At 35.7% G+C, this 14173-nt stretch overlaps 1 protein-coding gene across 1 annotated transcript in view; it reads right to left on the minus strand.

Moving 5' to 3' along the window:
• Positions 1-327: 327 nt before the first annotated feature.
• Positions 328-14173, minus strand: part of LY75 (lymphocyte antigen 75) — a 157746-nt gene continuing 143900 nt past the window's right edge. The window contains exons 37-39 of the mRNA XM_049888785.1: positions 13220-13393; positions 11913-11939; positions 328-3609 (exon numbers count right to left, since the gene is read on the minus strand). Of these exons, the coding sequence (XP_049744742.1) occupies positions 3410-3609; positions 11913-11939; positions 13220-13393 (401 nt within the window). The 3' untranslated portion in view covers positions 328-3409. The remainder of the gene's footprint in view (positions 3610-11912; positions 11940-13219; positions 13394-14173) is intronic.

Consider the following 14173-nt stretch of genomic DNA (forward strand, 5'->3'; position numbering starts at 1 on the left):
AGAGCAGATGAACATTACACCTATTCACCATGAATAGGTCTACACTGTGGTCATTAGTTTTGTATACTTCATGACATTGTATTTTTCCTCTTTCGACACCCTTAAATACACTTAAAACTACCTCCAGGTGGTTTACAGTTGTAGTCTGGTGTCATGACAACAACTTTTTCAGAAGTTAAATAGAAACCATGTGCTTTCTCAAATATGAATGAGTGGTTTGTCCAATGTAAGTCATTTTGTTGGTATTATGTAAAACAGCTCAAAATAAAGTGCTTACCGATTCGTTTATGTTACAGCTTGAGATGTTTGCTTTTTAAACTGGTGCTCAAAAAAAAAAAAAAAACTTTAAATCAGCCAAGAATTTTATTATTTCAAATTTTCATTTTATAAAAAAAACATATTTCTAAAACATATTTGCTCAATTCTTGCCTTTTATCTTTGTATTGCCTTACTTAAAGCAAAAATACAAATTTTAAAGATGCCAATTTTAATATCTATTCTGCAGCCCATTAGAGATGCTTTGAGTTTGGAAACATTTTTTCTTTTATTAGAATTTCAGCAGAAAAATTTAAATGTCTTCTGTTCAACCCACAAAAAATTTTATTTAAACTTCTTAATTAACTGGTAGAAAATATCCCATTTGTTGCACATATAAATTTTTTATATATAGTTTTGTTAACATTAAGTGCTAAATAACAGTGATACATAGTGGCTTGAGCCTTATACGATTATTATGGTTCCTCAGTACCACTTAATATTTAAATACTGTCATGTTAAATTCTGACACAGTTTAAGCATGACACTGGAGATATAAGAGGGAATATAACAAAAATCTTTCATTGGTTATCCATTTTAAGCACCAAAATAAAAATAAGACCGTATAAAGCCAAGAGTGCAAATATCTAAGAATACTTAGTTAAAAGTAATGTTTTCCTCTCTACATATCATGTAATTAAGAGATCAGCTGCTAACCAAAAGGTCGGTAGTTCAGATCCACCAGGCGCTCCTTGGAAACCCTATGGGGAAGTTCTGCTCTGTCCTATAGGGTCGCTATGAGTCGGAATTGACTGAATGGCAATGAGGTTTTTTTGTTTGTTTTATCATGTAAATATAAGAAATGTATTGTCAGTATTAGCTATAGACCTAAGCAAGATGTTGAAGAAAGCAATTCTGTATTCTGAATGTAAACAAGCCTACTTATATTATTGTTAATATTGAAAAAAAAAAATACAGGCTTGAATGAGTAAATAACTGTTGACCACCAGATAGATGCAAGGGCCTATTATAGGTGTTCTGACATATAAAGAAAATTATTAAATGTAGCCTTTTATCACCTGGGGCTTCTAGACCTTAAAAATATGAAATCATAAATGGAAAAATGGAATCACAGCTTTAAACAGCCATTCTATAAGAGCTTCCTTCCATTACATAGAAATTGTTGGAATGTACAGTTAAGAAATTTTGTATAGGAGTTTGGGGGGAGGGTGGAGATTCCAGAGCAGCCCTAATAAAACTTTCTGCCGTAATGGAAATGTTCTATAATGTGTTGTTCAATATGGTAGCCACTAACCATATGTGGCTCCTGAGCATTTGAAATGTGGCTAGTGCAACTGAGGAACTGAATTTTAAATTAATTTTTATTTAAATAGCCACATACAGCTAGTGGTACTGTACTGGACACTGTAGTGCTAGAGACTTGAGATGATCAGAGAAAGTTTTTAGGGAAGAACTAAGAATGGCCTTAGTTCTTGTAGGACTGGTAGAATCTAGATAGGAAAAGCAGGAATATCGCAGGTGAATGTTCACTATTAGTAACACTATTAACTAGCCTATCAATGATAAAATAGACATCTGAATCACTACCAAAACCTTGAAAATTTAAAGCTCTGACTGTGCTTAATTTGTGTTTATCCTTGTTTCTGTAATATGGTTAGTATAACATTTGCTCTTTTAGTACCATATAGCCATACTGTTCATAGTGTTCTGTCATCACAGTAGTTACTCATATCTCATTAACAATAGTGCTGTTGTGTTTGAAGAGCTGTTTTGATTCAGTACCAAATGAAAACAAATGGAACAAGTTGGACATTGCTGCCATTGGTCAGACTAGTGAGATGGTAGTATACCTCCCCATAAGAAAATCATTCCCCGTAAGATATTTGATGGGGTAGGGTTTAAGAAGAGATTACTTTAGTTGAGCTTTTAAGCTTCTAAATATAGTAAATATAATTTTATTTGTAGTCTGTACAGTCTTTCTAGCATTGCTTTTGAGCTGCAAAGGATGATTAAGAAAATCACTCTTGTTTCAGCTTTCGTATTTTTGTTACCTTTGTCTTAAAATATAAGTTGCTGAAAACTTGAGCATTTTCAGTCAATGCTTACAGTTTTATGTCACTGAAGGATAAAATTTATAAATGGTTGGAGAGCATGGGATACCTTGGATAGGAAAACTAACAGTGACAGGAGAAAATTTCTTAAAGAAACACTATGAAACAAGTGTTAGCTCATTGACAGCCTTTTCCATGCCTTCCTGGACACAGCTGAATTTTTTTGTTTTTTTTTTTTTAAAGTTACTAAATTTTTAATTGTTTGTGATCAGTGCTAAATACTGGTTGTGGTCCAAAATGGTATGTCTTAATGAAATTATAAAACCATGTTGAGAATGGTGTATTAAAATCTGTAAAATCTCCTCATCTAAATTGTAAAGGAAGATATAAATATTAGAAAAATTATCTGTAAACAGAATCAAGGACATACAAATATATGTTGTATTTAAAAGTCAGGCTTACCCCCTAACATCATGTTCATTAGTAAAGGAGCAAGACCTAGAAACCATGGGAGATTGCTTAAGCTACAGTAGAAAGAATACTTTTTAAAATTAAAAACTAGTATAGCAACTCTATAGGACAGACTAGAACTGACCCATAGGGTTTTCAAGGCTGTAATCATTACAGAAGCAGACTGCTACATCATTCTCCCACTCCTGGTGGGTTCAAACCACCAACCTTTCAGTTAGCAGCCAACCCCTTAACCACTGTGCCACCAGGGCTCCTTAAGCTAAAAACTGAGGTGGTTCACTAAATGGAAGGGAAGCTAGAACAAGTAAGACAAGCAGACTGGGCTTTGATTTTTATCTCCTTTACTTGGGCTTTAAGCTTTCATTCATTCAAGTGAAAGATCTTGTATATGGGAGGAGGGGCTTAAAACCACACAATTATATCTAAGATCATTCCATGCCTAAAATCTTGTTTTTTAATGAACTTGATTAATTTTGACACAGTTATTACAGGAAAATAATACTGAACAAGGAAATGTACCATAAAAACTATAATTTTCAATTTTATATTCATACACAGGAATCACTGATAAGGTAATACTTTTGATGTCTTAATCTGAGATTACCAAAAATTTAGTCAAATTGAGCATTACATTCATTTTCTTCTGCAGCTACCAAAACACAGTCATCGTTATAAGGTGATTGGGGTGCACTTGAAAAAACTGTGGTAAAACCAGAATCTGAATTTCTTTTGTACAGGAACCATATGATTGCTCCTAAAACTGTCAAAATGACTGTGCTGGCAATCACCAAGGCTGATATTAAAATGTTATCTGAAAAGGAAAAGACAAAAGAACATATGGGAGATCAGACTATACAAATTGCAAGTATTGCATTTTGGGGAGCACAAGTACAGTTTCATCGTGAAAATAATTCCCTATAGGAATTTCCTACATTGATGAGAAAAATACATCAAAATTACACATTTATTACAGCATATCAAGATTTATATTTCTTACCTTGTAAAAAGGCCAGAGTTGAAAATTCCAAGTAGATTTTGCAATTCTCTACTATAACATCCTAAAACAAATTGCCCACACCCAGGCCACACAACAGTGCTATTTGCTTTTTCATTCATGGCTCTAAGACTACAAACCTACTACTCTTTAGGAATAGTGTTCGTTTGAACACTAGGAGTGTGTTCCTAAGTTTCTCTAATGTCCAGCCTTGCAATTGCTTTTTCAAAATTCTTGTACTCTGTTTTCATAAGAATCTAATAAATCCAGGAATTTTTTTTGTTTTGTTTTTATTTAGGAGTTAGGAGGAAAATAGTTTTTGAAAGATTTGTTTTATGTATAATAAAGACCCAAAAGCTATTTGAAAACAATTATTTTTTCTTTATGTATTTTTGCATTATGATGAGTTGTACTCATTTCAGTTGGTGCTTGGAAAAGTGAGATTTGGAAAAATTAAGATTGGTGAGAGAAATCTGACCAAAGGTCATTTTAGGAAGTGAGAGAGACCACTAATACTTTTTAAACGTTGGCAGGGTTCTTCAAAGCACACAGTTAGGAGGAGTGAGGAAACGGCACAACTGAGTTCTCCACCCAGGGACTCTTTGTTGTTATGATATCAAGTCGATTCTGACACAGTGACCCCATATGACAGAATAGAACTGCTCCATAGGTTTTCTACGGGAGCAGATTGCCAGGTCTTTCTCTAGTAGAGCTGCTGGGCAGGTTTGAACTGCCAACCTTTCAGTTAGCAGCCAAGCGCTTAACCAGTGTGCCACTAGGGCTCCTTAATCTTAAAAAAAGACTATAAAGGTTTGCCTGAAGTCTGATAATCAACTCCACACCCCTGGCACTCAGAATCCTTAATTTGCTTTCTATTTTTTCATAGTCACCATCTAACATATTAAATGTTAACTTATTGTCCCTTTCACCCTTAAAATGTAAGCCCCATTAGTGCAGAGTTTTGTTCCCTTTATCCAAAGCACCTGTGTGTACTAGGTATTCAGTAATTAGTTGTTGAATAATTTAATGGTCATCATTTAACCTCTATTGGAGTGTATTTTTTTTAACATCAAAGTAGATAATAGGCGATACAGCTACATATGAACATTTCCATTGATAAAATAGTACTCTGCTTTATGATATTGCAGTTAATACTTCTCATGCCCACATTCTATCTAAAAGATCCTCCTTAAAAAAAAGAAAAAAACCAAACATTTCAAGATTTTGGAAGCTTTCAACTCTAACCTTTGAAATTCTTTCTCTGAATTAAAAAGATACAAAGTCACTTTACCTTTAGGAAATGCCCAGACATTTTTGTATAATTGTCAAATTTCTCATACTATACGTCTTTAGACACTGACTTGTGAAAGACTGATCTGAAGCTCTGAAAGATTGTGAAGCAGTAGCCTTGACCCTGTAAAGCAAAGGGCCATTTTCTTATTTGAAGCGCTTAAATGAAAAAGAACTTAATCCAAAAATTAAGCAAACTGAACTAATTCTAATGAGACTTTTTCATAATTTCAGAGATATTTGTATCTTAAACCAGTCCATATGATTTAAATTGTTCCCATTGCACTTAGAATTTCTTTAATCATCAAGCTAACAGTTTTATTAAACTGACACAGCCTGACTTCAGTATAGCACCTTAATTTTTTACCAGTGTGAGCACACTGATTTTTTCAGTCTGTTAATGCACAATAAGACATTCACAATACATAGGATCTACCCTTAGTGATTAGGTAATCATAGCTTAATGTAAAAAAAGTAACCTCAACTTCTGTCTAGTTTGAAAGCATGATAATTGAGACAGTGACGATGATTTACACAATCACACAGCTTTACAGAAAATTAGAAGACCAGTTATCCTAAAAACTGTTCAGCATTCAAGCTTGGCGGGACCCAGGAAGTATATATGCTGTTTGTATTTTCACGTTTTGCAAGTGAACTGTGGCCAAGCTGCAAACTCCCAAATGTGGGAGAAAGCCAATCTCAAGGCAACTAATTAGCAGTATTACAGCAATATGTAAGGTTTATACCTGGGGCAAAGGATAGTTCTAAGTTAGGAAATCTATTATTTACCATTGCTTATTTGGCTGTAAGCAAGTAATGGCTTATTATCTAGTCCTGCTTTCTCAAACGACGCATTGCATTGGGTAGGTCTGCTGCAAAGAACCTCTTTAAAAGTGTTGAAAGGCAAAGATGTCACTTTGAAGACTGAGGTGCACCTGACCCAAGCCATGGTATTTTTTTTTTCTTTTTAATTTTTATTGAGCTTCAAGTGAACGTTTACAAATCAAGTCAGTCTGTCACATATAAGTTTATGTACACCTTACTCCATACTCCCACTTGCTCTCCCCCCTAATGAGTCCGCCCTTCCAGTCTCTCCTTTCATGACAATTTTGCCAGCTTCCAACCCTCTCTACCCTCCCATCCCCCCTTCAGACAGGAGATGCCAACACGGTCTCAAGTGTCCACCTGATACAAATAGCTCACTCTTCAGCATCTCCTACCCACTGTCCAGTCCCTTCCATGTCTGATGAGCTGTCTTTGGGAATGGTTCCTGTCCTGGGCCAACAGAAGGTTTGGGGACCATGACAGCCAGGATTCCTCTAGTCTCAGTCAGACCATTAACTATGGTCTTTTTGTGAGAATTTGGGGTCTGCATCCCACTGATCTGCTCCCTCAGGGGTTCTCTGTTGTGCTCCCTGTCAGGGCAGTCATCGGTTGTGGCCAGCCACCAACTAGTTCTTCTGGTCTCAGGATGATGTAAGTCTCTGGTTCATGTGGCCTTTTCTGTCTCTTGGGCTCATAGTTATCGTGTGACCTTGGTGTTCTTCATTCTCCTTTGATCCAGATGGGTTGAGACCAACTGATGCATCTTAGATGGCCGCTTGTTAGCATTTAAGACCCCAGACGCCACATTTCAAAGTGGGATGCAGGATGTTTTCATAATAGAATTATTTTGCCAATTAGAAGTCCCCTTAAACCATGGTCCCCAAACCCCCGCCCTTGCTCTGCTGACCTTTGAAGCATTCAGTTTATCCCAGAAACTTCTTTGCTTTTGGTCCAGTCCAGTTGAGCTGACCTTCCATGTATTGAGTATTGTCCTTCCCGTCACCTAAAGTAGTTCTTACCTACTAAGTAATCAGTAAAAAACCCTCTCCCACTCTTCCCTCTTTCCCCTCCCTCGTAACCACAAAAGTATGTGTTGTTCTCAGTGTATACTATTTCTCAAGATCTTATAATAGTGGTCGTATACAATATTTGTCCTTTTGCCTCTAATTTCGCTCAGCATAATGCCTTCCAGGTCCCTCCATGTTATTAAATGTTTCACAGATTCGTCACTGTTCTTTATCTTTGCATAGTATTGTGTGAATATACCACAATTTATTTAACCATTCATCTGTTGATGGACACCTTGGTTGCTTCCAGCTTTTTGCTATTGTAAACAGAGCTGCAACAAACATGGGTGTGCATATATCTGTTTGTGTGAAGGTTCTTATTTGTCTAGGGTATATTCCAAGGAGTGGGGTTTCTGGGTTGTATGGTAGTTCTAACTTTTTAAGAAAACGCCAGATAGATTTCCAAAGTGGTTGTACCATTTTACATTCCCACCAGCAGTGTATAAGAGTTCCAGTCTCTCTGCAGCCTCTCCAACATTTATTATTTTGTGTTTTTTGGATTAGTGCCAGCCTTGTTGGAGTGAGATGGAATCTCATCGTAGTTTTAATTTGCATTTCTCTAATGGCTAATGATCGAGAGCATTTTCTCATGTATCTGTTAGCTGCCTGAATATCTTCTTTAGTGAAGTGTGTGTTCATATCCTTTGCCCACTTCTTGATTGGGTTGTTTGTCTTTTTGTGGTTGAGTTTTGACAGAATCATATAGATTTGAGAGATCAGGCGCTGGTCGGAGATGTCATAGCTGAAAATTCTTTCCCAGTCTGTAGGTGGTCTTTTTACTCTTTCGGTGAAGTCTTTAGATGAGCATAAATGTTTGATTTTTAGGAGCTCCCAGTTATCTGATTTCTCTTCGTCATTTTTGGTAATGTTTTGTATTCTGTTTATGCCTTGTATTAGGGCTCCTAAGGTTGTCCCTATTTTTTCTTCCATGATCTTTATCGTTTTAGTCTTTATGTTTAGGTCTTTGATCCACTTGGAGTTAGTTTTTGTGCATGGTGTGAGGTATGGGTCCTGTTTCATTTTTTTGCAAATGGATATCCAGTTATGCCAGCACCGTTTGTTAAAAAGACTATCTTTTCCCCAATTTAACTGACACTGGGCCTTTGTCAAATACCAGCTGCTCATATGTGGATGGATTTATATCTGGGTTCTCAATTCTGTTCCATTGGTCTATGTGCCTGTTGTTGTACCAGTACCAGGCTGTTTTGACTACTGTGGCTGTATAATAGGTTCTAAAATCAGGTAGAGTGAGGCCTCCTGCTTTCTTCTTCCTTTTCAGTAATGCTTTACTTATCTGAGGCTTCTTTCCCTTCCATATGGAGTTGGTGATTTGTTTCTCCATCACATTAGAAAATGACATTGGAATTTGGATCGGAAGTGCATTGTATGTATAGATGGTTTTTGGTAGAATAGACATTTTTACTATGTTAAGTCTTCCTATCCATGAGCAAGGTATGTTTTTCCACTTAAGTAGGTCCTTTTTAGGTTCTTGTAGTAGTACTTTGTAGTTTTCTTTGTATAGGTCTTTTACATCTTTGGTAAGATTTATTCCTAGTTATTTTATCTTCTTGGGGGCTACTGTGAATGGTATTGATTTGGTGATTTCCTCTTCGATGTTCTTTTTGTTCATATAGAGGAATCCAAGTGATTTTTGTATGTTTATCTTATAACCTGAGGACTCTGCCAAACTCTTCTATTAGTTTCAGTAGTTTTCTGGAGGATTCCTTAGGGTTTTCTGTGTATAAGATCATGTCATCTGCAAATAGAGATAATTTTACTTCCTCCTTGCCAATCCGGATGCCCTTTATTTCTTTGTCTAGCCTAATTGCTCTGGCTAGGACCTCTAGCACAATGTTGAATAAGAGCGGTGATAAAGGGCATCCGCCATGGTATTTTTCAATCGCATCATATGCATGTGAAAGCTGGACAGTGAATAAGGAAGTCCAGAGAATTGACACCTTTGAATTGTGGTGGTGCCAAAGACTACTGAATATACCATGGACTGCCAAAAGAATGAACTAATCTGTCTTGGAAGAAGTGCAACCAGAATGCTCCTTAGAAGCGAGGATGGCGAGACTGTGTGTTACGTACTTCGGACATGTTGTCTGGAGGGATCAGTCTCTGGAGAAGAACATGCTTGGTATAGTACAGGGTCAGCGGAAAAGAGGAAGACCCTCAATGAGGTGGATTGACACAGTGGCTACAACAATGAGCTCAAGCATAACGGTTGTAAGGATGGCACAGGACCAGGCAGTGTTTCGTTGTGCATACGGTCACTATGAGTCAGAGCCGACTCAACGGCACCTAACAACAAGTCCTGATTTAGAAACAAAAAACTGTTAGGAAGAAATGAAATCTTTAGCATACTAAAAGGACATTAAGGAAGCCTGTAACAACCATCATACTTAGAAGTGAAACATGAGAAGCTTTGACTTCCCGGTCAAACCCATGCAGTGTGTTCTCAACCTTTCTTCTGTAGCTTCTGTGGCAGGCATTGCCAATGACCTCTATAAAACTAAATCCGTAAACACGTGGGCACATTTCACTGCTTAATCTGCTGCAACCGGATTATTAACCACCCAGACTTGAAATTTTTTTCCAAACTTGGATTCCATACAATTGCTTTCTCCTTTTCCTTTTATTTTTCAGAGTGCTCCTTCCAGTCATCTTTATGGGATTCCTTTCCCTCTGAGATGGTTTTGAGACCCATCATAGTCTTACTTGCTCTTTTCTAAATGGTTTCCATTTATGTGTGTGTATATATATATTTATATATATATATATATATATACTTTTTTTCCAAAATAACACTGCTTAAAAGCCTACAAGGTACGTAATGAAAAAATATCGGGCTCCTAGTGCTACACCTGCTAACTAAAGGGTCAGCAGTTCAAGTCCACCAGGTGCTCCTTGGAAACTACGGGGCCGTTCGACTCTGTCTTATAGGGTCGCTATGAGTCGGAATCGACTCGATGGCACTGGGTTTACCCACGCTACTTCTCACCCTTAATTTCCATGCTTCAAAGGTAACCACTTCTGTTATTTGCATCCATGCTTCTAAATAACAAGTTTACACTCCTTGATTTTAATAGATGTTATATATTGACTTCTTCTATAGAAGGATAAGGATTTAACTCTCTTAAAATATATACACCAACTGCTAGGCTCCTCCTTTCCTCCTCTCCCAACATAGTTTTATCATAGCAGCCCCAAGCTGAAAGAAAATATAGCACACATCTCTGACAAAGGATTTGCTGTATCTATACAAAAACCTTATCACTCAATGAGACAACCCAATTTAAAAAATATGGACAAAAGACTTAAGGCATTTCACAAAGGAAGGCATCCAAGTGACATGTGAAAAGATGCTCTATAGCAGAGAAATGAAAATTAAAATCACAATAACATTACAAACAGACAATACCATCACTGCGGGGATGTGAGCAAAAGGAACTTGCATACATTGCTAGTAGGAATATAACGTGGCTCAACCACTTTGAAAAACTTCAGTAGTTTCTAATATACCATATAACCCAGTAATCCTATTCTTTGGAATATACTGAAGAAAAACAAAACGTAGGCCCAAAAGAAGATTTCTGTGAGAACATTCATTGGCAGCTCTATTCATATTAATCCCAAACTGGAGACAATCCAAATATCCATCAACAAGAATGGATAACATTTTTATCAAACTGCAGCAATAGAAAAGAGTACCATGTATATACACAACATGGGTGAAGTTAAGCAATATGTTGAATGACAAGCCAGACAAAAGAGTATATGTTGTAGGAATATATGTGAAGTTCGACAACAGGCAAGTCTATGGTAAGAGAAATCAGAGTAGTGGTTTACTTCTGGTGAGTAGTGGTGGGGTGGACGTTTTTTGGGAAGGGAAATAAAACCTTCTGGGGTGACAGAAATGTTCTATATCTTGATCTGAGTCATAGTTTCACAAGAGTATACATTAAAATTCAAGCTATACATTGAAGATATGTGTATTTTATTCTACACCTCAAAATGATAGGAATTAAATACATTATCCAGTTGGCAAAAAAAAAAAAATCTAAAGGTTACATAACAGGGTCTCTATCGTACATTGCTACGGGGAATGCGAAAGGGTACAACTCCTCTGGAACAATATCTGTCAATACTGATGAAAGTTTTAGATTCATTTTTGATCCAGCAGTTATATTTCAAGGAATCCATTTTACAGGCAGATTTATGCAAGGTGTTTCATTGCAGCAGCATTTATAATAGCAAATGTTTGGAAACAACCCAGGAGGAGTCCGATGCTAAGTAAATAAGTACATATACTCATATAATGGAAGAGTATGCAGTTGTAAAATAGAAAATCTATAGGTAATGATATGGGGAGATCTGTAGACTACATTGTTAGTGAAGTAAAAGGGCGAATAAGGCATATGTCTGAATTTGCTTATATTAGCAAAAGAGAAACCTTAGAAGGTTAAACTAGAAACTGATGTAAATGGTGTCCAGTAAAGGGAAGGGTAGAATAAGGTGGATGGGGCAGGGTATAAGAGAGACTTTGCAAGTGTTTGCCGTATATAGTTTTGATTTTTGAGCCATGTAAATATATTACACGTTTAAAAAATAAATGCATTTAGCCCTTAAGGGAAGCTGCTGCTTGAAATGTAATTAAAATTATGAGGTGTAGCTTTAAAAAAAAAAAAAAAAAAAAACATAAGATGTCATTTCCCATAAAAAACAAATAATGGAAGTCAATGGAAAAAATTATAATTTGGTTTTTAAAAAAGTTCATTTCATACATAACTTGCAGTACCATATTTAAAATGCAGAGTCTTATTACCAAGCTAAGAGACCTTTCTACATTCTTATAAAATTTGTCTACATTATGTTATATAATCAAAAAATTTTAGCGTTTTTTACTTGTGGAAAAATTTTAAGAACATTACGTACCTGATAAATACTTCTTTTCATATGGCACTAAAATACAAAAAAAAAACGAAAATTAAAATTTAAGTATAGTTTTTTAAAAGGTTGGCTTTAAAGGCTTTCAGAGCATTTAAAAGTAGTTTAAAACCCTTTAGTAGCTTAATATCCATATTTCTGTTGCTTAGTCAGTTGTCTCCGTATCTGTTTTGAACTTAGTTTTTTAAAAAAAGAACTAGAGACCTAATAATGCATTAGCTTGGTTGCTGGAGAAAGAATAAGAAAACTGATGAGGTGAGAGAAATAAGAGGATTCTGGTTGGAGAGTCTGTAGAATAGTCTTAGCAATATTAAATTATAAAACTGTGATCTTACCCTCCATATGAATTTCCTCACTATTTCTGATGTTTTCAACTTATAGTTTAATTAAAAATTAGGTTTATATAGTGTCCTGAGGTACAGTAATGAACCAATTTTTAAAAAATCAAATAAATACTGGAAATTGAATGCTACTACCATAAAACTACAACAAACATTTAAGCAATCACTATAAAACTGATAGTAGTTAAGTACCCTGCTGTGACTAGGGGGGTGGGGAGGGATTGTGTATAATTTCAGATGTAAAGAAAGGAAATAATCAGAGTCAGTTGTATTTTGGTTTACAGTGGAAGCAGAAAGGGGGAATACTAAGGATGCAAAATGGAGAAATGGCTGTGTCATGTTTCAAGTATCCTAAAATCATATTTTGGATTTTTACGTTTCTTTAATGAAAAAACATTTACTTTCTAAAATTTAAAAGTATAAACTATGTTCAGTAATTAACAATAACATCAAAAATCATTGTGGGCCAGCACAGTTCTTTTAAAAAGAACTTTGATTGGATGAAAATTTAGATTTTAATCCAGAATAAATTGTAAACCACAATGTAATTTTTTCTCTTTGTTGACTTAAAAAAGAATGTTGGTTCTTATACAGAGTCTAATTTTCTTATAAAGTAACTTTAGAATTCCAGAATCATACATGATTATTCATCACTGCCACTGCTCAGTCAAATCACATGCAAAGGGACTGTAATAATTGAACAAAAAAAAAATTTTTGACCTCTTGCAAACTCTAAGAATAAGCACATAGAATTAAAGTTATATCTAGTTCAATTGATCTGAAATATAAGAGAATTACATATGATTTCAGAGATACTTGGGAGCAAACTCCTAATATATTCTGAAAATTTACTCCCTCTATTTAACAAGGCACACTAATCTCAAAGAAAATTATCTGAAAACCAGCCCTCCTTCCTCTACCCTTCTTTGATTGGAAAAAGGCCTTCATACTTACTAGCTGCTTTACAAAGTGTTCCTTCTACAGAAGAAACTTCACAATTTCCTTTTTTCCATTCTCCTGTCTTAGTGTGCAGAAAAGCACAGGTGTCAACTAGATCCTCACCATCTTCTTGGTCTGTCCACTTAGCAAAGGTCATATTTGATTTATCAAACCACTTGAAACACGCATCTGCCAGATAAGGAATATTTTCAACATTATGAGAGTATAAAAACTAGTTGCCATTAAATTGATTCTGACTCAGTGATCCCTTGTGTGTCAGAGCAAAACTATGCTTTCAAGGGCTGATTTTTCATACGTAGATGGCCGGGCCTTTCTTCCAAGGTGACTTTAGATGAGGTCAGATCTCCAACCTTTTGGCAGCCTAGTGCATTAATCGTTTGCACCACCCAGAGACTCCTCTGACAGTATGAAAGGTGTTAAAAGAAAGAAATCTAGGGTTAAAGATGGGAGGTTACCAAGGTCTGGTCTAAACTTTTGCTTATAGGATTTAAATCAGAAGGAGGAATATATTGCTTGTACAGGTAATCGCTATGAGTCGGAATCGACTCGACGGCAGTGGGGTTTTTTGGTTTTGGGTACAGGTAAATCATCAAAAGATATTGAAGATTTTTTTTCTAAGAAAAATACATTTTCATGAGAAACAAGAAAAATAGTTAAAATATTAATAGTATCCTTAGTCATTTCATCTTGATAATGTCTGCATATGTGTTTTGTATTTTTCTATAGTGATGATACATTTATATAACATACTTTTGATGGTTCAGTCTCTCCTTACCCTACTAATTGCTGAAATAAATACTAATTTTTATGATCATGACATATTACAAAAATACTTAGCCTAGAACAACATTTTAATCCAGATAAGAATCAGCTGTGGCTCTCTATATGTGAAACACGCTGAGCAACTCAGGGAAAAGCTGTGGTACAAGTCCTATAGTTACATACTGA

Source organism: Elephas maximus, chromosome 6 (genome assembly GCF_024166365.1).
Source record: "Elephas maximus indicus isolate mEleMax1 chromosome 6, mEleMax1 primary haplotype, whole genome shotgun sequence".
Classification (NCBI taxonomy): domain Eukaryota; kingdom Metazoa; phylum Chordata; class Mammalia; order Proboscidea; family Elephantidae; genus Elephas; species Elephas maximus.